The sequence below is a fragment of the Notechis scutatus genome, chromosome 6 (assembly GCF_049901735.1).
Source record: "Notechis scutatus isolate UNSWTSFEM ecotype Mainland chromosome 6, rNotScu1.2, whole genome shotgun sequence".
Lineage (NCBI taxonomy): Eukaryota > Metazoa > Chordata > Lepidosauria > Squamata > Elapidae > Notechis > Notechis scutatus.
This window is the reverse complement of record NC_142014.1, coordinates 61,127,788-61,152,305: the sequence shown is the minus strand read 5'-3', so window position 1 is coordinate 61,152,305 and position 24,518 is coordinate 61,127,788. Positions and strand designations below refer to the sequence as shown.

The following is a 24,518-nucleotide window of genomic DNA, read 5'->3' as shown; positions in this document are numbered from 1 at the left end:
ATGCCTGTTCCACAAAATGTGCCAAAGTTTAGATGGAGGTAGGCATTATATTTACTCACAGGCATCAAAACCTCTTTGAACAGTGTTCCTATTTATTTAGTTTTGATTTGGTTTAGCTACCTAACTGTTGCCACTTTGTCCGGTGGGAAAGTCTTACTTTCTTTTTCTACTTATTCTGGGAGGTTTTCTTTTTAAATTTTAAAAAGTAATACTAGGGAACAATTTGTCTTGCCTTTCAAAAATAGTGTAAATGAATAACATACAACATTATGCACAGAAATAGACATCCCATTTGGGCATCTTTCATTAATGATGAAAGAATAAGATAATAAATAATAAATAATAAGAAAGCAACAGTACTGTGGTGCATTAACAGGGGTAAGCAAAGATTATTCCAGTCTAAATTATCTAATCACAAGGAGAAATATACTCATTTCTAAATATATATATAAACTTTAATTTATTAATAATCCAGAAAGAGGATGATGATGATGATAGCAACTTCAGAGTTAAAAGGAAAATATGTTTGCTCAACTGCAACTTGTCCTTTGGGTTTATTTTTTTTAAATAAATAGATAACAGCTGAGCCCAACAGCAGAGAAAGCATCCAGTAGAGCTCTGTTCTGGAGGAGAATTAAGGTACTCCTACAATTTAGTGGCTGGACATCTGCAAAGACAAGTGAGTAACTTGGACATGATGAAAGAAATAACTTTTAGGCATAAAGATCTGCTCAGATTTGCTTTTCAGAAGTGTTGGATTACAATTCCCAGAATGTTCAGCTGGTCATGTTGACTGGGGGGTTATAATTATCCGATTACAGATTGGGAAGGCTAGAGAAGCCTCTTGAATAGATAGCATAGAAGCAGAAATTGCCAGAAGGTTAGAAAAAAGCCAGGGATAGGACTGCCATTTTAAAAAATGTTCTTTAATTGCCACTTGATAATGCATGTCCTGGTGTTGTGAAAAACTCTGATAAAATTCTGCAGATGAAGCTGAGATTATGGGCAGTAGGCAGGCATCCTTAGCTAGAAAATCACAGTCCATATGAAAATATGTTTTTGGGGGGTGGGGGTTGAAAACTCTGTCAACTCCCTGGATACTCCTATTTCATAAACATCCTTGCGATTGGAATTATGTTGGAATGTCATCTGCAAAGCTGATTCGGTAATATGGGAAGCTGCAAGGAGATTTTTTTTAAAAAATAAACTTTTTCTTTTTTCTTTATGACCATGTAGATTTTTGTTTTATTTGTCTTTCAGCTGTGAGGAATGTAAGAGCTCTTGCAGTGTCACTTTACAAAGCCCGCATGCAAGGAAATCGAAAAGGGCTAGCAAATATGGGCTGCGAAAGAGAGGATAGCCACTAAGGCATCAAAGGATTGGATGAATTTTTTTTGGGCAGTGCTCAAACTGTATGTTCGATTTTTGGGGTGGCATTTGGGGGATGGATGCTTAAAGGTCACATTTTATTGTCTAACTTTTTCATTATTGTGAGCCTCTGAACAGTCTGGGCTTTATTTATTTATTTTTTTCTGTGATAAAAATACCGATTAAGAAAATCTTCACCACAATATCTGAGACCTGCTCTTGGCTTCTCCAAGCAAACTGAACAGAGTAACAAGACAGCTTTCCTTCCACTCATTTTTTAGCATTTGGCAATGTGCCTTTCAGTACAAAAGCTCTATTGCAATCCTCTTGTTGTTTGCTATCGATAGACACATTCTTTGCAATAAGGGTCTTACCTACTTTGAAAGTCATATAAGCCAATGAAGAGGTTAGTGTTTTGTTTCTAAACAAAGTCACAGGCAAATGTTCCTAAAACTTAGGAAAGCTTGTGGGGTCACTCCTGGTGTCTTGCTCATATGAGAAATACTAGTGCTAATTACTGGAGCTGAACTAGTTAACGGAATAAAAATTGCTGGGAATAAAATTGTTTGTTGCAATATTGGACCCCTACAGAATGCTGGCCTTTATTTTTGTTTTCTTCAACACAGCTAAAAAAACAGTGGCAGGATGAGACAAAAACCTCTCCTGTCCTTGAATGGAAAAGGGCTTGCTTATTTTTCATTTGTTACCAACAAAATGGAGGGTCATTGGATTCGTATGGGAAAAGGTGAAATCTCTTTGGGAATATCTGAAACAGATCCTGCTGTTCACAGAAGGAACTGACCAAGAGGCATCAGCATGCTGGGTTTTTCTCCCTCTGGGCTTCCTCAAAATAACAGGATTGGTTGGCTGAATGTTGAAATCCACAAAAGAAGCAAATTTTGGGTTTTTTTAAAAAGTTTTTTGAATCATCAAAGTTTTCTTCTGAAAGAGACAGATATTTAAGTTTTAATAATTTTCATTCCTATCTTTCTGTTTTGCAGAAAGGCAGATTTTGTTTCCATGATTTTTTTTTTAAATCTCAGTAATAAGAATAATTCAGCAGTAGAATCAATTATTCTAAGAATGGTAGGTTCTTATTCAGGATATTGGGAGAGATATTATAAGTTCCTTTGGTGTGTTCTTCTTTTCTTTAATTCATGGGCTTTGAGAAAGACAAAAAGTATGGTTATTTTTGCCACTGAATGGTGTGCCATGAATGATACCCCCAAAAGTTGGTAGGTCCAAGGCATAAAAGTAGATGGGGACAGAGAAAAAGTTACGATTAATTGTAATTGAATTAAAATTAGGACCAACTAGTTATATGAGCTACTATGTATTTATTACTAATATGTAATAATGCATTTATGAATCATTTTCTCTTGGCATCGAAAATCTAAATTTTGGAGGAGCTATGGAAATTACATTCAGGTCTTTGGGAAATTGCATCTGCTCCATTTTCTCTACAAGATGAGAATCCCTCATATGTTTATCACTAGGATAGAGAAATGTGCCATTATAGAATGATGGCTCTCTATTTGTTAAAGTTCTGCCAACCAAGATAAAGATTGAACTATTAGCTTCTACATGCAACTGGATTTCTTTCACCTGTTTTATAGAAAGACTCTAGGATTTAATGTAACAGCTTCAACAAATCTCCCCCAATGTGGTCCATTTCAGATAGTTTCCAGAATTCTGAACCAGCATAGCCTTGCATTCACTATATATCTAGGGCACAATGTTTGAGAAGGTTGGCTTTGAGGGTTGCACTGGGCTAAGTCATAAATACCTCAACAGTTTATTGCCTATATTCATTATGAACATAGTACTCTGAATGTACAGAGGTTAGTGGGTATTTATGGAAGAATGGGCTTCCTTATTTGTTACCAGGATGCTCCACTGTTACTTTTTCTTCATGGAAAATCCAGTTATTTTCCTGAAAAGCTTCTTTGTTATTTGCTTTTGAGTACTTATCTACTGTTAATGATAGCTTGGCAGTTTTCCATCAGTGGAAAAAAGTGATACACAGAATGTAAAAAGATATAATGATTTCCATAACATTTCCCTGTGATTCTTTATACAGATTGATATATTTTTAGAAAACATCAGTACCAATTTAGTAGAAAGAGAAGCCTTTTTTAGTCTGCCAACTGAGATCAAAACGTGCCAGCTTTTGATAGCAACCTTTATCCTAACTTCTTTTTTGTGATTCTTTGTATTGAACTTTGACAAAATAACGTTCAGTTAGAATAGACTTCAACTAGAGGATTTTCCTTTGATGACTCTTTAAAAAGAAAAGTACCTTTTAAAGCTGAACATACAGTCAATCTAATAATTAAAAGCCAAACTGATAATTATGTTAAGCTTCTGATAAATTCCTGAAGGATTCCAACCAGTTCCAAAGTTGAATGTGCACCTAAAAAGAGTGTGGTTTTGTTTTGTTTTGTATTTGCTAAGGGACTTGTGTCTGGCTCTTCATTTACCAGTTCTTATTATTCAACAGTTCTGTGATCCTACTTATCTACACTGCTTAATGCGTTCACATTCCTTGCTTATTTTCTAAAGAAGTTAAGATTTTTTTTAACTCTTTGTTAAATTAGGAGAGTCTGACGTTTGACATTTTTGCCCATTCTTGCTGTTAGAGATTACTTAAATGAGAGAATTCAATTTCAGCATTGTTCGGTGGATTAAATAATCCTGCATCAACCCATTTCTATAGGGTTCCTTTAATTGCTGGGTAAGTGCCTTTTCTTATGTATGAACTGTTATTAACAGCTGATGAATGTGTGCTAAGAATAGTATAGCTAACCTAAGAAAATTATGGGAATGGTGTGAAGTTTAAATGAAAAATGAATTGTTGTCATCTTAAAGGCTTTCATAAGATTGACTCTTAGATTAGAAGCGAAGCCCGTGGTATATATGAGGAAACTCCAGACTTCAATATCTGTGTCTATAACTGTTAGGGGAGGACCTCAACCACCATTCTTAACAACCTTTGTCCCCTTCAAGTCTCCTAAACTGAGGCTCTGTTGACTGATGCTTTCAATTATTTTGACTGTGTTTTCAAAATTAGAAATATACCTCACATTAAAGAAACACAGAGTCCCAGCATTATGTAGCAGACTGTGTACACAGTATCTTTAGGTTGTTTTGTAAATGTGAAACAAGCCTTTTAAACATTCAGATCTTCTAGAATTTTCCTATCGTTTTCAGTAAGAGATTGTTGGAGAAAAAGGAGAGCATTACAATAAGTTTTGCTTACTGTAAAGAAGAAAGATAAGCAAGTAAAATGTCATATGTCTCTCGTGTTAACCTGGAATAAAAAAAAGTTAACCCAAAGAGCAAGTAACTCAGAAAGTGATAAATACTATTTGTTAGAAAGGAGGTTAAGTGTATAAGACATGAATTCCAAGGGGTCCTCTATTTTCTTGTGAGAAATACACGTGTAGGCAATTTAAGGTAGCAAGATTCTGGATTCTTGTACTTTTTCAGCATATGGGGAAGGAAGCTTTCTCTTACGAAACTGGGCATTCTGCACTTCATTGTTTTAAAAATCACTTATCAATGTGAAAATCATCTGTCACCTAGAGAAAGAAAATGACAACAGATGTTACACTCCTTATTTCAATGAATAGGCTTCTAATTTATTTCCCTGTCTTGTTGATATTCATAAGCTTCAATGCTCCAGCATGGCCTATTGATTCATATATCGCCGGTCACAGATCTCTGTGTTATAATTTCTCTAAGAGGCATTAAAGTTGTGTAGTTCTGAGGCACAGGAGGAGACTTAAGTTGGAGAGAGATCCATTGCTGTTATCAACAACATTTGTGGCAATGTGTTGTTTCACTTTTGAAGAGATTTGAAGCAATTTCATTGGGAAATTTCTATATCCAGATCTAGTTGCAAATATTATATTTCTGAAGTATCAGAATGATGACAGTAGTCTCACACCATGAGCTGCTTTGGTGGGGGGGGGGTATGATATCAGAACACACATTTTAAAATGGTAGAGCTTGCATTGTGAAGGTGCTGCTTTCACCTTCCTGCCCCCTTTACTCCTTTCTTTTGATGTCATTGTATTGGTGGATCTCTCGGTGCTTTTTCTCTCCCCTACCACCAAATGTCACCAGCCAGCAGGAAAGAATAAACATGAGATTTATTTTTATTTATTTTATTTATTTGATTTGTCAATTGCTTACAAGATAATAGGTATAAGTATATACGTAGTTATGAATACATGAAATGGGTACATATAAGAAAAATAAAAGAAACAATAGGACAGGGATGGTAGGCACATTGGTGCGCTTATGCACGCCCCCTAGAGACTTCTTAGGAAAGGGGTGAGGTCAATAGTAGACAGTCTAAGGTTAAAGTTTTTGGGGTTTGGGGAAGAAACTACAGAGTCAGGTAGAGTATTCCAGACATTGACCACTCTGTTGCTGAAGTCGTATTTCCTGCAATCAAGTTTGGTGCGGTTAACCTTGAGTTTGTATCTATTGTGTGCTCTTGTGTTGTTATGGTTGAAGCTGAAGTATTAATTGACAGGTAGGACATTGCAATGTATGATTTTATATACCATACTTAGATCAGACCGAAGACGGCGTAATTCAAGGTTTTCTAGGTCTAGAATTTCAAGTCTGGTGGCATAAGGTATTCTACAGCGAGTAGAGGAGTGGAGAACTCTTCTTGTGAAATATTTCTGGACTTTCTCAACTGTGCTAATATCAGATACGTAATGTGGGTTCCAGACTGATGAGCTGTATTCGAGTATTGGTCTAGCAAATGTTTTGTATGCTCTAGTTAGAAGTGTGATATTACCAGAGGAAAAGCTACGTAGGCTTAGGTTAACAACTCTTAATGCCTTTTTGGCTATGTAGTTACAGTGGGCTCTAGCACTTAGATAATTAGAGATGAGTATTCCAAGATCCTTTACAGAGCTTGGATCATCAACAAGATCTTGACTATTCAGCTTGTATTTTATTTTCTGATTTTTTTTGCCAATATGTAAGACAGAGCATTTATTTGTTGAGATTTGAAGTTGCCATTTGTTTGACCATTCTGATACATAGTCAAGGTCTTTTTGAAGGGTAGCAGTATTGTCTGTGGTATTGAACAGCTTTACATCATCAGCGAAAAGAACTCAGTTGCTTTTAATATGATCACAGAGGTCATTTCTGTAGAGTATGAAGAGAGTTGGTCCTAGAACACTGCCTTGGGGGACGCCATTATTGACAGGTACAGAATTTGATAGGACACTCCCAATTTTGACCATTTGTTGTCTGTTTGATAGTCTCTTACTGTGGTAATGGAGTCAGGGAGAGATGCGTTGAGCCATGTTTCACAGACAAATATGATGTCGAATTTAGCCATATAGATGGGGATAGAGCTTGAGAAAAGGTGAGCTCTGACAGATGGGCAGATTAATCAGTTTAGTCATCAATCAAAACTCACTCCAGGTTTTGCACATATGGATCAAAAAGTAGTCCACAAACAGCTGACAAGTGTAATGGGGGATCGCAGACCAGAATGAGAGGATTGTTTCCTCTGTACTGTTCTTTTAATTAGGTCATTTCTTTTTCCTGCCTCCATTCCCAGGTTGGGAAAGCAAGTAGGTTTAATCTGTGGAATTGGAGAGTTAATGGCTTTTGAAGAAGCCCAGTTCCCTACTTTTTCCTGTTGTCTATGTATCAATAACATGACTAACAACTAATAGCTGCAGGAAGGTGGGTTGCATGGCACAAGGACCCTAGCTTTATCAGCAAATTCTTCTCCATGTCATTAATATATTTAAAGATGTCTAACAAAGAATAGGCATGGGCAAATTGGTGCCCTTCTACTACACTACAGAGCCCCTGGAACCAACTATCAGTTAGTAGGGGGCTAAGTCCTCTTTCTAATGCATAACTCTAAGTTGAGGATTGTCTTGAAGACCTGGACTTTGTGGCAACAGCTGGTTTGAAAGATTCAGACTATCCCGTTACTCAAATTAGATTGGTTAGGGACACAATAAGTGTCAGAGTGATGGCAAGTAGGATCCCATTCCTTAGGATTCCATCCCTATAAATCACCTGGCTCCAGTAGGAGAAGAGCAGGGAGAGCTGGACTTAAATGTGTCATCAGCTTAGAGTCTTTGTGTTGCCATAAGTGGTCCAGCCTCCCTTGAATTCCACTGATCATTATCAATTGAGATTTGAAATTTAGTTGACTAAATTCTTGTGTAGGCTTGAACAATAAATATTTCTGAATTGCAACTTAATTTATAGTCCTGATCCTTGACAGCTTAAAGGCTGGTAATATCCTTTGCTGAATAAGAGGAACCCATTTGTATTCAGATTAAGGCTTAAATTTAAATTTAAGGTTTCCTCAGATTGGAGATCAGATGAAGACATGATCTTATGCAAGTGGAAAACCCTGGTGTTTGAACATTTGGCTCTGTTCAAATTATTGTTTTCAAATCTATTCATTTCACATAACATAGTTAAAACTACAATATCTATCTATGACCAAATATTTTGGGTCAGATTTTGTCATTGGATTTACTGCTATTTTAACTTGGTTGAGAGGGAGGGAGGGAGGGAGAAAGGGAGAGATCAATGAGTATTCCTTTTGCCTATAAAATGCTTGAATTAATTTAAATTTACATAACAGAACTGAGGGAGCCATTAAATTATCACCTGATGCTTTGAGTAAAATACAATATATAATATGATGTAATAGAAGCCAAAAATCCATAATGTGAACAAAACAGATATTTATAAAAGTTGCATTTGTACTATTCACATACAGAACAGTATTAAGTGTAGCTACAAGGATTAACATACTTGAATTTTAATCCATTTTATAAAAGAATTCAGCTTTAAAAGCCAAAGTAATTTGCTTTATCAGGATATTTCACTTTACGAAAAGTATCTGTTCCTAAAATAGTAGAGAGGAAACAGAGTTAGGTTTCATGTTTTTCAGTGTTTGGTACATAGGCCAACATAGCTTTAAATGAGCAGAATTATCCCCTTCTTTTCTGCAAAACAGGATGTGGTTGAGACAGAGAGTGGGGAAATTTCTTGCATTTTTATGATTGGGAATGAGGATGGAAGAGATCTATTACTCCATTACAGTCTACCCATCCCTCCCAGGCTTCAAGTTCATTATTAACATTGAACTACATCCTCTACAAAGTTGAAAGTATCAATAGTGCACCCAAATGGATGTACGGTATTTGTAACCTTCCAAATCCATGTGAGAAGAAAATATAGGCAATCAAGCAAAGGTACACATATGTAACAAGCACCTACAATATTAGTTGCAGCCCACCTGATTTAGTGCTACTCTCTGTCGTCTGTCTGTCTGTCTGTCTGTCTGTCTGTCTGTCTGTCTGTCTGCTTGTCTCCCTGCTGCTTGCCTGCCTGCCTATCTATCTACAGTATCTATCTACAGTATCCATCTATCTATCATCTATCTATCTATCTATCTATCTATCTATCTATCTATCTATCTATCTATCTATCTATCTATCTATCTATCTATCTATCTATCATTTATATATTCTGTCTTCTATCTATCTATCTATCTATCTATCTATCTATCTATCTATCTATCTATCTATCCAACCATCCATCTATCTATCTTCTATCTGATTTTTCCCCTAAGGTTTCATATGTCAATAAATAAACTGTAATGTTTCATGGGACAGTCATTCTTGGTATTAGTATACAAATAAACACAAATTACTGCATACGGTCTTTGGACTTCTGTTCTTTTCTCCTGGTGATGAAAAAAATAAAGCTGTAATAAACTCATAAGCAGTTGCGGTCACTTAATATTTTACTTAGCAACTGCATCAGTTAGCGATTGAGTTGCCAGTCCCAATTGTTGTCACTAAATGAGGACTACCTGTAAACTCCCTAGATCAGATTAAAGTTTTCAAAATAATTACAAACTGTGAACCCTCAATCAGATATCAGTGGTGTGCATAGTGGGAAACAAAGAAGTGAAAAAAATGTGGCTGGAGTTAAGGTCATATATGTTTCTTAGATGGAAACAATAAACCTGCAAATAATGATAGAATGTCTTCTTTGTGAGATTCCTTAGTAGCTGGAAAACAGAAAATCAACTAGCTTGTCATTAAACAGAAAATCCTCGACTTACAACAGTTCATTTAGTTACAATTCAAAGTTACAGTGACACTAAAAGAAGTGACTTATGACCGTTTTTCACAGTTATGACCTTTTTAACATCCACTATGATCATGTGATCAAAATTCAGATGCTAGGCAAATGGTTCATATTTATGACCGTTGCTGTGTCCCGTCATGACTTTCTGATAAGCAAAGTCAATGGGGAAGCCAGATTCACTTAACAATGAAGTGATTCCAAGTTACTAACTTATGAACAGCGGTGATTCACTTAACAGCTGAACAACTGAACAACTGAAGCAAGAAAAGTCGCAAAATGGGGCAAAACTCACTTAACAAATATCTCACTTAACAACAGAAATGTTGGGCTGAATTGCGGCTGTAAGTTGAGGACTATAAACACTAGAGGATGTAATATAGGCTATTATGCCCCTGCCATCACATTAATGTCAGGATGCAACTATGGGTATAAGAATGTTATACTTGCTTCAACATTCTATTACAATTCTATCCTAACTATTAGCTTTAAACATTAATGCTCTTCCTTTTTCAATGCAGGTTGACCAAGAAACCAAGGAAGGATCTTTATGGTCTCTCAAGACATTCACCAGCATCAAAATCTTTGACGTTGGCTTCTTCTTCTACTGACCCAGAATCACACTAGTCATGGGTAAATCTAAGAAGAAAGAAGAGGCTGTCTTTCTGAGGAAGAAGATCACACTTCTCAGGGCCTTTTCACTTCTCATTGGGAGCATGGTGGGCAGTGGCATATTCATCTCCCCCAAGGGGGTCCTGAAAAACTCTGGCAATGTGGGCCTCTCCTTAATCATTTGGTTTGCCTGTGGAATTCTCTCTATGTTTGGTGCGTGGTGAGTTTCTTTTGTCTTCAGCTTTCAGGGGTTCAGAAGTTCTATTGGTGCAGTGTGATAGACTCTTATTGAATTGGTAGCTATTGTCATATCTAGCTAACTGCTGGAAAAAAAACGTGGTATTGAACAGCTTTACATCATCAGCGAAGAGAACGCGGTTGCTCTTGATATGATCACAGAGATCATTTATGTAGAGTATGAAGAGAGTTGGTCCTAGAACACTGCCCTGGGGGACACCACTGTTGACAGGTACAGAATTTGATAGGACACTCCCAATTTTGACCACTTGTTGTCTGTTTGACAGGAATGCTTCTATCCAGTTATGCAGATGTCCAGAGATACCATAAGGCTTTAGGAGTAGTTTGTCATGTACCACTGAATCAAAGGCTTTACAGAAGTCTATGTAGATTGTGTCTATTGCTTTGCCCTGATCGGGTTGTGTAGTCCATATGTTTTTGCAGTGTAAGAGATTGCAGGATAGCTTTTTTCTGAAACCAAATTTTTAATTAGTAGGTTGTTTGTTTCTAAGTGGAGGATAATGGATTGGTTAATAATTGATTCCATGACTTTACTAATTAATAAATTAATTTACTAAATTAATGCTCTCTGACTCCTGAGATTCCAGATTTATATTCTCAGAAGGTCAGAATACAAATGTTTTACTGAATCTAGTGGATCTAGTATATTAGAGCATTCCAACAAAGTCTCAACTTAATAAAAATACGGTTAAGATGAACCTGGCAAGATGTGTTATCTGCAAATGCATTCTGACTTTTAATAATCACTACATCCGTTTCAAAGCATTTTCATATCAATCACCTCATGATCTACTGTAGAATTTTTTCCAGGTATTAGTATCCGACTATTCAATTCTCAGGCCCCGCAATCCACTTTTCTCCTGTTTATGAGGATAAGAACAACCTCTCCTCAGGTCATCTCAGGTCATTTTACATGTTCTCCTGGTTTTCTCAAGACCATTGACAGTACCCTAGGGTTAGTAAGGGAAATTATCTGGCTCTGAAGGTTTTTTTCTTCAAAATAAATATTCCCTGATTTTTATCAATCTCGTGCTTCACTTCTATCTCTACATCCTTACCTTTCCAATTCCCTTGTAAAATACCCTATGTTTAAAGAGGGCTGAGCCAGAATAAGAGTTAAGTAATGCCTCTCTTTTGTTATCTGCTGACATTTTGCCATTTTCACTGAGCTGATTAATGCAGTACTGATTCCATTGTTTCCATTTTGAATGCGGATGGCTATTTTCCCTTCACCAATCTAATGTTGAGCCTTTCTGACACCTTTCCTCCAATTCTAGTTTATGTGTATTTTTCCTGGTGCTCTATCACATTCCTCTTTCCATCTTCTATAAATGCCATTTTCCATTTTCAAATTTTTGATAGGCATTTCATATACCTACATGGGCTTCTCTTGCTATCTTTTAAATGTGTCTGTCATTGAAATTATTTGCATTTATGCTTTTTTTTTTCATCTTCAATTCTCTTGAGCTGTCTTTTTTTTTTTTTAAAGTCCCAGGTATACATTCAGTTTTATTTTCCCTTAACATTAGGAATCCCAGTGTTAACATTAGCAATCCCAGGAGCCTTTGTGGCGCAGTGGTTAGAGTGCAGTATTGCAAGCTACTTCTGCAGCCATCTGCCTACAATTTGGCAGTTCAAATCCCACCAGGCTCAAGGTTGACTCAGCCTTCCATTCTTCCGAGGTGGATAAAATGAGGAGCCAGATTGTTGGGGGCAATATGCTGACTCTGTAAACCACTTTGAGAGGGCAGTAAAGCACTATAAAGTGGTATATAAGTCTGAGTGCTATTGCTTTTACATGGTCAAGAATCGTAGCATTATGCTCCTCCTCCTCTCACTTCCTTAATTAAACCTCTCCTACTGGTTAGTTACGTTCAAGCATAGCTAATTCTCTTGTGCTTTTCTGTACTCTGAAGGTGAAAGTTGTCAGGAAGACAAATCAGGAATTTCCTGAAATAACTATGCTTTGCAGCGTTTGTTCCCCAACCAATCAGTGGTGGGATTCTAAAATTTTTACTACCTGTTCTGTGGGCATGGTTTGGTGGGCGTAATATGGCTTGGTGGCGTGGCTTGGTGCGTGTGGCATGGGAAAGATACTGCAAAATCCCCATTCCCTCCCCACTCCTGGGGGAAGGTTACTGCAAAATCCCATTCCCTTCCCATCCCACTAACCTGCTTTCCAGCTCCATTCTCCTGTGCAGGGCAACAACAAAAAAAAAGACTCACCTGATCATCTGGGACTCGGGAGGCAGAGAATAGGCCAGTCAGAGGTGGTATTTGCCGGTTCTCTGAACTACACAAAATTTCCGCTACCGGTTCTCCAGAACTGGTCAGAACCTGTTGAATACCACCTCTGCAACCAACGACTCTCATTCATGCCTCTCAGAAAGATCTACAGTATACTCCCACAAAGCATAACTGCATCTTCTCCTTGGTTGGTTGGACAATAGAGATACTCACAAATAAAAGTATTTGTATTACTTTTTTACTTACTATTTTATTTTCGTTTTTAAAATTTTACTTACAATGTATTTTTTTGTATTGTATTAACTTTACTTATTATTTTAACTAATACTCTTTGTTGCATTCCTGGCTCCCCTGGATTTCTGAACAGGAAATAATCTCCCTTTCAATTGTTTCTCTCCCTTTTGATCAAGCTGTATAATTGCTATATTCCAATCATGAGATTCATCCCACTGTTCTGTAATGTAGTTGTAACGTAACTGGTCTCGAATATCAAAAGCAAGATTTTCTCTTAGCACTCCATTGAGTATTGAATGAAGATGGCTAGATGCCAAAGTTTTACTATTGAAAACAAGCAGGAGAAATCAGTACGTTCAAGGAAATCCCAAGATTTGCAGAAATAATAATAATAAATAAAAAAACAGAAGTAGGGGGAAGAACAAGTCACCATCTCTTTTTTCCCCCAGGCTCTAATATATCCAACATTATTTTGATGAAAAATGTGTATGTGGGGTGGTGAGAGAGGAGGATTCTTCCTACAGAAAGCCTGGCACCATTTTGAAAACAAACATGATGTACTCCAATTCAGTGGGGTTCTAGCATTTAGCCAGCTTCTCTAAATGTCATATCTGTGTTTTGTTCTTGATGAGTTTCCATGGCATGAACATAGGGCTAGAAGCTAAGCTGGGAATGAGTAGGCTTCAGTATAAGAATCAATTTTACTCACACAAAACTAAGTTGATTTCTAAAACCTCCAGCTCATTGTTTTGCCCAATACTGTTTGGTCTTGACTGACATTATCAAACAGAGAACTTTTTGCAGGATCCAATCTAGGTCAGTCACTGGGACCAGAGGTTTAGTCTTCCAAGCTTTCAGATTCGTGCTGGAGCCCATCCTCAGGGAATGTCTCTCTACCAGAATGTACACATGACACATTCCGGTAGAGAGACATTCCCTGAGGATCCCACAAATCTGAAAGCTTGGAAGCCTAAACCTTTGGCCCCGATGACAAACCCAGATTGGATCCTGCAACATTATTCTGGGACATGTATACTTGCCTTCATTTGTGGGAGAATTTTTTTCATCCCTTGATACTCTAAAATTTGAAGCTACTGGGAACTTATATATGTGGCTCTTCCAATGCTTCATGGAGAAAATCCATGAGGTCGCTGGGAGTTGAAAGTGACTCGATGGCACATAATCATTCAATTGTGATAAATTTCATGACAATGTAATGTCTGCAAGCAAGCTCAGAGAGCAACAAGGATTCCAGATAGCTCTTCCTTCCCACTGCAAATAGAAAATTTTGACCTCACCCTGCATGTGACATGGTTCTATGGAATGGGTACCATCACTTCATTCATTTTAGCTCCCATTCCCACCTAATTCACTATGGAATGTACCCATCCTTGCAGGGGAAGGAAAGCATAGCTACTACAAACTGGGAATGGTGATCCTTCTTCAGTAAAGGGGTGCATTTCCCCAGAGCTGCAGTAGACAATACCTGATAGGATCACAGAATGTATTTAACCATGAAATGATTGTTTTGAATGTATTCTGTCTGTCCAGTGGTGGGATTCAGCCAGTTTGCACCACTTTGGGAGAACTGGTTGTTAACTTTCTGAGCAGTTTGGTGTACTGGTTGTTGGAAGAAATCATTAGGGCAGAGAACTAGTTGTTAAATTATTTGAATCCCAACACAGTGTCTGTCCCTTCATAGGTGTTTAGGCCAGAGGACATAATATACAATACTAGCCTATAATTTAGGCTAGAAAAGCCCTAAAAGCCCTTTCTCTTTTCCTGGGACAGCACTTTAGAATGTCCAAACCTTTCCAATATAAAGTCTTCATCAGGATTTGTTAAAATTGTAATTAAATCATTCCAGGTGCTTTGAGTTACGCAGAACTGGGCACGCGAATTACCAAGTCCGGAGGCCATTACATTTATATCTTGGAAACTCTAGGTCCTCTGCCTGGATTCCTGTTTCTGTGGGCTGAATACTTTGCTATAAGGTAAACTTTCCCATCATAACAACAGTCCCCAACCTTTCTGGCTCTGTGGACCAGCAGTGGTGGTGGGAGGGCAGAGGGGATGGTTTTGCATGTGCATGCACTGCTTGCATAAATGTAGCCTTGCACATTCATGTGCTTGGCCACTGCTTGCATGGCTTGGTTCCCAACAGGCTGCAGCCTGGTACTGGGCCATGGACTGGGGGTGAGGAACCCCTGCATTACAATATTCAATAAACATGATAGTGAACAAGAAATGTTCTGAACCATTGATTATTGAGTATAATTAATACACAAACATGAATGGAATAATCTGCAGCCTTGGATACAGAAATAAAAGAAGACCTAGGCAAATTTCATCTTTTCATACTTGTTATATTTATGAGGCAAGAACAACCTTTCATAATTAGCAAAAGGATAGAATGTCTTGCCTTTATTTTATCCTGAATCAGCTGTCCTTTTTTAAAACAGTTTTTAAATCCGTTTATGTTATAACATACAAAGAAAATACAAAAGCAAATAGTCAGCTGACCCAATTGGGAAAATACTGGGCAGGATAGCCACAAAAGTGAAGCAGTAGGCATGACCATGTGAAGAAAAATTTGGGGCTTCAAATGTGCAGTTCCTTGCACCATCTTGTCTTTTTTTTAACCTACCCTCTCCCTCCATCAACATCCCTAATACTAGGTGCATAAAATTTGTACTATGCCCTAACAATTGTTAATATTAAAAATGATTAACTCAGATATGATTTCTGGACAGCCAATCAATACAAAAATAAATGTTTGATGGCTATTTATGAGAGGAAGTTTGGTTTTGAAATTACTTTATAGATGGTATACAATTATATCTGATTGCTTCAAAAAAATGATTGAGAGTAAATAATTGAGAGAAGCTGACTTTTGCAGATTCATTCCCAGTTGCTGCTGCTATTTCTTCCACCTTCTTCTCTTTATTATCATCACCATCAGCTGCATGTTGCACTAGGATGTTGCATTGTGCACTGTAACATCTTCAAGTCTCCTCAAAGACTATAATTTTTCTCTAGACCAGCCAACAGTGCTGTTGTCGCCTTAGCATTTGGACGCTACATATTGGAACCATTTTTTGCACCTTGTCCGTCTCCACTCCTGGCTGTGAAGCTTGTTGCTCTCCTGGGTTACTGTAAGTCCCAATGGAAATCTTAGCCATTTTATTTCCCTAGCATGGGTGAGTCATGGTGATTTTGTGTATTTAACTCATGCAGATCAAATACTTTCCCTTTCTTGCCACTCTAGACATTGTCCTCATCTTAAATTCTTGGAGTGTCAGCTGGAGTGCCCGGATTCAGACCATCTTATCTATCATCAAGTTGGTAGCACTCTCTCTCATTATCGTCCCAGGCATGATGCTTTTAACTCAAGGTATTCCACATTGTTGTTCTTGTTGTCTATTAATCAACACAATGATAAAAACACAAGGAATACTTCAGAGGATTGAATGCTTTGAATTCAACCTATAAAATTTGACAGAAATTAAGGAATGGATGAGAAAGTTCTCCATAAGAAAGCCAATCATTATAGTTTATGAATTACTCAACAAATGATGGTTAAAACATGGCTTAGTGTAATATGGTAATCCGATCTGGTTATTATTCATTCATTGTCTATGTTTGGCAATGGTTTGTGAGATCTCAAGCACAGAGAGCGTCTTCTTATCTCCTGCAACAAAATCCTTTTTAGACAAGATAGCTGTTTTGAAACTGGGCTCACTTCTCTTATGCAAATCATATCTTATACCACCAAGTTACTTGAATACATATAAAATAAAACTTGACTTTGGTACTAATCTATCCATCATCAGAATGTCTATTTCTGCTATGCCTTTCTTTATAATTTTATTCTTTTCTTTAGGCTGTACAGGAAATTTCCAGGATGCCTTCAATACCCAAACACTCGTTTTGGACAAACTACCATTAGCCTTTTATGCAGGGATGTTCGCCTATTCTGGATGGTATGCATTCCTAGTGTATATTTCTGAAATCCTCTTGTGATTTCTCACCATTACTGAAACAGCCCTTTCTGTCTCTTGCTCCTCCCTTCATGCAGGTTTCAAACTAGTTTTGTACGAGAAGAACTGGTGAAGCCAGAACGGTGAGTTGGAAAGATGAAACTTCATTCTGACTTAGACTAGTCTTTCCCAATCTGGCCCTCTCCAGATAACTGAACTCCTCCGTTTGTAGAAAATGCTGGAGTTGCATCTGGAAGTCACCAGGTTGGTGGAGAAGACTGGGCTAGAGTAACAGGCCTAACAAGATACATTTTTGTGGTATAGTATTTTCAGAAGAAAATGATGGGAAGACAGAAATGATGGAACACTGCCTAAACTAAAACATAATATTTTAATTTTGCAGTCAAATATCATAGCTAAGGCTTTTGCCTTTACTGTCTAGAAAACTGACAAGCCAGATTAGTTCCCTATTATGTAGATAAAGAACAAAATGCCCATTTTTCCTTCAGACCACTGGCATATTTTTTTTAAGAAGATGAATGCTAAGACTTTAAGAAAGTGGCTTTAAGGATATCTCAGTGGGATGAAGAAGTTCTTCATGTGTCCTTCTGAGTCCACTATAAGATTCTAGAATATTTATGGATAGCCACCTGTCTGAAATGGTATAGGGTCTCCTGCTTGAACAGGGGTTGGACTAGAAGACCTCCAAGGTTCCTTCCAGCTCTATTCCAATTGATGTGCAAAATGTTAGAGTACTTCTTCTGGCTATTGGAAGTGCTGGGGTGGAACTGAATGAAGCAGCTTTGCCAAGATGCTTTGCCCTAACTTTTGCTCAAGCAAAGCTCTATAAAACTTTGCTGTACTACAACTGTAGTATTTCTGTGAAGAGGAGAATAGACAAACCAGTGAGAGAACAATGTGAAATATAGATCTTCACTCTCAAAACTGGTAAAAAGGTTCAGCCTCCTTCGAATCACGCTTGTTTTCTGGACAAGTTCATATACCTGAACTCTGTAATTTAAATCTCATCCAGGTATTAACTTTGGCTCCCTCTAGAGGCTTTATGTTATATTTAAAACACTTTGATTTCCGCAGCCTCTTCAGCCATGCATGGACATGAAGGGAGATGAGAAATTGTTCCAAAAAATGTTTCTGAATTATAAAATTGTGTATTCTTGAAAGGCAGTTAATAGCAGTGAATGACAGCAGTGATTTACATTCAAAAAAGGAACATTTAACGAATTTTCATTAATAACTATTGATGTAATAGCAATAATAGCAATAATACTAATACTAATACTAATACTACTACTACTAATAATAATTGCAATACCTGGTGATGTACGAACTGAAGACAAGCAGCAAGAAAAAAACCACAAAGTACCGGGACTTACAATTTGAAGTTGAGTGACTTTGGAAAAAAAAATCTTGTGTTATCCCAATTGTAATTGGAGCCCTTGGAGCAATACCTAAAGGGCTACCTCGCTATTTGGAAATTCTGAATTTATCAGACTTGAATACCCTGATTCTACAAAAAAAACAAAAACCCACCCTATTTGGAACACCCTATCCTCCGAGGCTACCTTAAAAGTTCCTAGGTCCTTGGTTAAGACTCTACCAACTAGCCCCAAAGGCTGTGAATTTCACTAAAGATTAGCAACAGCAACAACAACAACAACAACAACAACAACAATAACAATAATTGCCAGAATCAAAGAAAAAGAACTGAAAAAAATCATGAAATATTGTGACCTGGCCATCAAAACTACATTATGGATGAAACATGTATGAATGATACCCATTGTCATAGGGGTACTTGGTAGCATGTCCAAGAATTTTATAAAATACATCAAGAAGTTGTAGCTTCCTACAATAACATCAGCGGAGCTGCAAAAGACTGCGCTATTTGGAACATCATACATTTTAAGAAGATACTTTCTTGATGCCTAGGATGCTGACAGCAACCTGTATCAATCATCAGTGGCAGTCACTGATATTTGTAATACATTTTTAAATGTTCAATTGACTGAGTTTCATGTTTAATGAATAAAAGAGACAATAATAACAACCAGAATAAATAATAATAATAGTTTCATTTCATTTCTGAAATGGTATAGGGCAGGGGTCTCCAACCTTGGCAACTTTAAGACTTGTGGACTTCAACTCCCAGAATTGTGGTCCACAGGTCTTAAAGTTGCCAAGGTTGGAGACCCCTGGTATAGGGCACGGGTGTCAAACTCATGGCATCACATTGCTGTCATGTGACATTTCCCCCCTTCATGGAGCTGGGGTGGGCGTGGCCTGTGCATGATGGACCTGGCCCGTGAGCCAGAAGTTTGACACCCTGGTATAGGGTCTCATGCTTGAGTATAGGATTGGACTAGAAGTCCTCCAATATCCCTTCCGGCTCTGTTATGATTGACTAATTGATTATTTTAAAAGCTATCCTATTCATGTTCAGCTGCTATTTAAACTTAGCTAGAATTATTTTGCACAGCAAGATTATTGAAAATTACCTTAGGATGCCAAATGGAGGACAATTTGGCCTCTATTATCAGTCATATGGCCAAGAAGCCCAGAATATATATAGGTGGTACATTTAAAAAATAACAGTGACAAGAAAAAAAAAATCATCCCGGCCTGTATTGGATATAAATGTTACCTACTTCTTCATTCCAATCAATTGATCTTCTACTTGCTATCCTGACTCTACCTCCCTTTGGGACTGTTGCCTGGAGCTTTCATTGTTTAAATGCCTCTTGAGCTAAGTTAACTTGTGAAGTTCTGTTATACTTCATTCTTTGGTCCCAGGAGGAGAAGATAGTTTACTTGGCTTTAATTTCCACTCAGAGCTGAAGAAGCTTCTTGGAAGCGAAACATCTTCAAAGAAAAACCAGAAAGTCCAGTTGCCTCTTGGAAAAGCACCTTTGGGATTCCCACTCTATGGTTTCCATCTGCTAACTGCCCTCTCATGGAAGCTGAGGGACCAATGCCTGGCATAAGAGGGCTGAACAACTTTGGTCATGCTTTCTCACCATTCGAAAACTGCACTTCCAACCTCTCTGGAGGGTATAAGGTCCAGGACAGCTGAATTAAATCTTAATTGGGATGGTGGCTACAGAGGTACTCATAGATGTTTCTATTTCCTTTTCCTTTTTTGTAGAAATATCCCACTGGCTGTGATTGTGTCAGTGATCACAGTGATTGTGGGGTATATGCTCACCAACGTTTCCTATTACACAGTACTGACAGCAGCGGATGTCCTTGTCTCCCAGGCAGTGGCTGTGGTGAGTTGAAAGTCAAGGCTGTTTTTACAATCGGATTAAACTAACACATGCAAACACACACGCACCCCTCACTGCACCCCTTTCAACACAGACATTCCAGAGGGTTCAATTTGCAATTGATGGAAGAGAGGTTTGGCAATTAAGTGGCAATTAAGCACCGTTTCACTGAATAAGGCTCCCAAGAGTTTGTTTTGTCTTTGTAAAGCCTTGGAACAGCAAATAGTATGAATATTCACACAGGGGTAGGGGCTCAGGTGGAGACAGCACTGTTATCTCTTCTAAAAATATATATATCTCAAGTTCTGTTTTTAATTTTCTGTTATATATTATTATTTTTGTAGAACTGAAAGTTCTGAAATGGGATTTGGCATGCAGGCTAAGGAATTCTGTGAGCGGAAGTCCACAATCTTAATGATTTGAACAACTACTGAGAGATAGATAAAAGAGTGGGAGGGAGGGAGGGAGAGAGAGAGAGAGAGAGAGAGAGAGAGATCAATGCATGCACACATACATACAAACACATGATATTTCAAGATTAGTAGTTAGAGTATTTCCAAAGCTTTCTTAGACTGATGAAGCAAGCAGTAATAATATTAGAGACATAAGGAACAAGCAGGTGTAAAACTAGAAATGAAATACTGTTGAGCCCTAACAGCTCTCTGAAGGCCTCCTGGTGGTTTTTGTTCGCAGCTGAGTTGATTCATGCAGTGTTTCACATATGTGAATTACAACCATGCCTTTCTTCCCCCATCAGAGTTTTGCACGGAAAGCTTTCCAGAGCCTTATCTCTGTGATTCCAATCTTGGTTTCCCTGTCTTGTTTTGGAACCATGAATGGGGGAATTTTTACATTTTCAAGGTTGGTAGTTGGCTAATTGCTAATGTTTACATTTATATATATCATGATACCGTGACACATGTCACAGTGATCTTATTATGGCTTGTGACAGACACTGATTAGGACCCAAAAGTCATAGAGCAAGGGTGTCAAACTGGATTTCATTGAGGGCCGCATCAGGATTGGGTTTGACCTCTGGGGGCCGAGGTGGGCATGGCTGGGGTGGGCATGGCCAGCTTGATGTCACTTGTGTTGGGGCACCTGTGGTGGCCCAAGCACTCTGCCAATGAAAACGGGCTCCCAAGCTCATGCAACCCTCTGCCAGCAAAAAAGGAGCTGGGGAAAGCCATGTGTGACCCTCCTGAGCTCTGTTTTTACTGAAAGAGGAGGCCATCATAGCTAAAAAATGGAGCTCAGGAGCCCTTTTTGCTGGAAGAGTCCTGTGGGCTGATCCTTTGCTGTTTCCAGGGTGGCCCTGTGGGCCTAATCTAAGCATCCTACAGCCCAGATCTGACCTCCGGGCCTTGAGTTTGACACCGCTGTCATAGAGGAAGGATAGGGACTGGTAATCAGGACAGCACACTTGATATTGATACAATTTCTCCCAAATCAAGGATTGATGCCAAATTCAGTTCAGACTCTAAGCATGTGAAACTGAGTAACAGAATACAACAAGGACTCTTGTTTGTTTTGGAGGCACATTGGATGGAAATTATCTAGAACAAAGAAATGATGGACTGTAACAAATTTTGTATCCCTACATTTCCTTCTTGGGCCTTTGGTGTTAGCTGTGTTAGCTGTTAGCTGGTGTTAGCTGTTTCCTCTCCCAAATTTCCAGGTTCTCATTTTCAATACACAAAAGTGAATGCATGTGGAAGTCAGTTGTGGAGATAAAAGAGAAGTGGGAATTTCAGGGGGGAAAGACGAGAGAAGGAGGAATGAAGCCATTGTCTTCTTCAGATGATTCATTCTAATGATTTGAAACAAAGGAGGAGAAAATTGTGTTTTTCTTACAGACACTCCTTTTTCAGGTGTTGGACATTATGCTGAGCCTTGGCTTGCTTAACATGGACTGTTAAATAAATCACTGTTGATCAAGTTCATACAAATATAAACTTAGATTTGCAAACAGCAGTGGTTGGGCTGATACAGCTGATAAGCCTAAATCAACCAACTTTTCAGAAGAAAGGGCAGATTTTTCCTGCTGTTTTGATTGTGCATATAACACCTTGAATGATGGCCTTTTTGATCTCCTCTGAAATTACCATATGTCTTGGAAAATAGGAACCATTTAGATAAAAGAGGAATTGGTCACTCTATAAATAGTTAATTAAATCAATACCAATAAAATAAGCATATTTTATTTTAGTATCCTATGACTATGACTGTTGTATCTTATGATTTATTATATATTTTTATGATCTATGATCAAGATTTATCACTTATAGCTTTTATGTGCAATGAGAGCTTATATACTGAAGACAAATTCATTGTGTGTCCAATCACACTTTGCCAATCAAAAATTCTATTCTATTCTATTCTATTCTATTCTATTCTATTCTATTCTATTCTATTCTATTCTATTCTATTTTCTATTTTCTATTTTCTATTTTCTACTCTACTCTATTATTTTGAAACAAGAGAAATGAGAAGTTTGAGGCACTCTGCTGACTGTTTATGCATTTAGATTTTAAAAATATTATTGCCTGATTTCATTCAGGGCTATTGAAGAATGTCATAAAATTACCTCTATGAAATGTGTTTCCAATCTACCAGGCTTCTACTTGTGAAGTTTCCTACATTCTTGAACTCTTTTACAGCCATTTTTCTACTTCTAGGACATTGTTTGTGGCTTCCAGGGAGGGGCAATGGCCCACCCTCTTCTCTATGATCCACATCCAACGCCATACCCCACTGCCAGCTGTCTTGCTAATGGTATGTTGCTTTGTCTATAGTGTCAGATTCATTTCTTACTTCAGTGGCTCTGATGTGGCAAGCCTGTGAAAATCACCTTTAGCTGACAATAATGCAAACAGCCTGTATTATTGATAATCTGACCACAATAATACCAATAATTGTGAAAGTGTGTTGTTTTGCCTTTAAAATCATGCTAGTTTTCTACTTGTATCTGATGGCGCTTAGATGTGTTGGACTACAACTCTCATTCACCAATTTGTGGAGTATGAAAGGGAGTTAATAGCAGTGAAGGGCCATTGCTAATAGTGGATTTTACGACTTGTAATTCAACACATCCAGATGGCATCTGATTTTGCAAGATTTATCTATGTGTCCTTCTCTGGGTAAATTTTCTACAATGCTTTTTTTCATGAAATGCCAGGTGTTATTCTTAAATGAAGCAATCCATTTGCAAGATTTTACCTTCTAAGACTGATGGAACCAATTAATATGCTGGTGTATTGATCATATGTTAACATTCAAATCAGCTAAAACTCATTAACTGTTTGGCAGCCCACATTGGCAATAGATTTCTGTTGATGATTTATAAAATATTTCAGTGGATTTTTTCTTATTTAGTTTAAAATATTGTGCTTTGAAATTTCTTTCTGGTTTGGATTTGACCTGTGAGCTATTGTCATTTCAAACATATGTCTGAAATTTAAACTCCTTTCACAAAGCATTAACAACCTTGGATTCTTGAAACTGTTGGAAATACAAGTGCAAACCCTTTAAACAATTTTGAAAAATAACAACATACTTGTCATGCTTTGTCCAAAGCAAATGAGCCAAAGTTAGCTTTGGATATCTGCCTTCTTCCTATGAAAACTCTGATGGTTTAATTTACTATCTTTTGTTTCTTCAAGTTCCCTTTAGTCACAGCCATGATTTGTGTAGGAGACCTTTACCATTTGTTGAACTTCTTCAGCTTTTCCCGATGGCTCTTCATAGGATTAGCCACCCTTGGGCTTATAGTTCATCGGTGTCGCCATCCTGATATATTAAGCCCATTCAAGGTAAGGTTTGATAGTTTGAAGTTTCTTAGGAACATAATGCTTTCTCTTTTTTCATTAAGTCTGGGGAGGTGAATGAGGAGTTCTTTGGTCTAATTCCTCTCAAATATACTCAGTAAAGTGGCATTGTTATTATTAGCCACAGCGGCACAGTGGTTAGAGTGCAGTACTGCAGGCTACTTCTACTGATTGCTGGCTGCCTGCAATTTGGCAGTTCAAATCTCACCAGGTTCAAGGTAGACTCAGCCTTCCATCCTTCTGAGGTGGGTAAAATGAGGACCTAGATTGTTGGGGGCAATAGGCTGGCTCTGTAAACCACTTAGAGAAGGCTGCAAATCACTGTGAAGCAGTATATACGTCTAAGTGCTATTGCTATTATAAATGCCGCCCAACTCCCAGCTGCTGTGGGCAATTTACAAATTATTTGAAAAACAGGATAATAAAAATAACAAGGAAGAAATAAGGATAAAGATGACAGAATTACAAACTGGATATAAACAAAACAAGAATTATTATCAACCAATTGGCAGGTTAATCTGAAGCCAATATACAAATGGTGCTGG

At 37.8% G+C, this 24,518-nt stretch overlaps 1 protein-coding gene across 3 annotated transcripts in view; it reads left to right on the top strand.

Moving 5' to 3' along the window:
• Positions 1–566: 566 nt before the first annotated feature.
• Positions 567–24,518, top strand: part of LOC113431027 (cystine/glutamate transporter-like) — a 30,515-nt gene continuing 6,563 nt past the window's right edge. The window contains exons 1-11 of one of the 3 annotated variants that reach the window (XM_026693404.2): positions 567–679; positions 10,053–10,356; positions 14,750–14,876; positions 15,922–16,037; positions 16,151–16,276; positions 16,766–16,865; positions 16,961–17,005; positions 20,026–20,149; positions 20,904–21,007; positions 22,825–22,921; positions 23,809–23,958. In XM_026693404.2, the coding sequence (XP_026549189.1) occupies positions 10,161–10,356; positions 14,750–14,876; positions 15,922–16,037; positions 16,151–16,276; positions 16,766–16,865; positions 16,961–17,005; positions 20,026–20,149; positions 20,904–21,007; positions 22,825–22,921; positions 23,809–23,958 (1,185 nt within the window). In that variant the 5' untranslated portion in view covers positions 567–679; positions 10,053–10,160. Of the gene's footprint in view, positions 680–3,168; positions 4,103–10,052; positions 10,357–14,749; positions 14,877–15,921; positions 16,038–16,150; positions 16,277–16,765; positions 16,866–16,960; positions 17,006–20,025; positions 20,150–20,903; positions 21,008–22,824; positions 22,922–23,808; positions 23,959–24,518 lie in introns of those variants that run through there. The other 2 variants (XM_087968492.1, XM_026693409.2) reach the window with 2 other exon arrangements.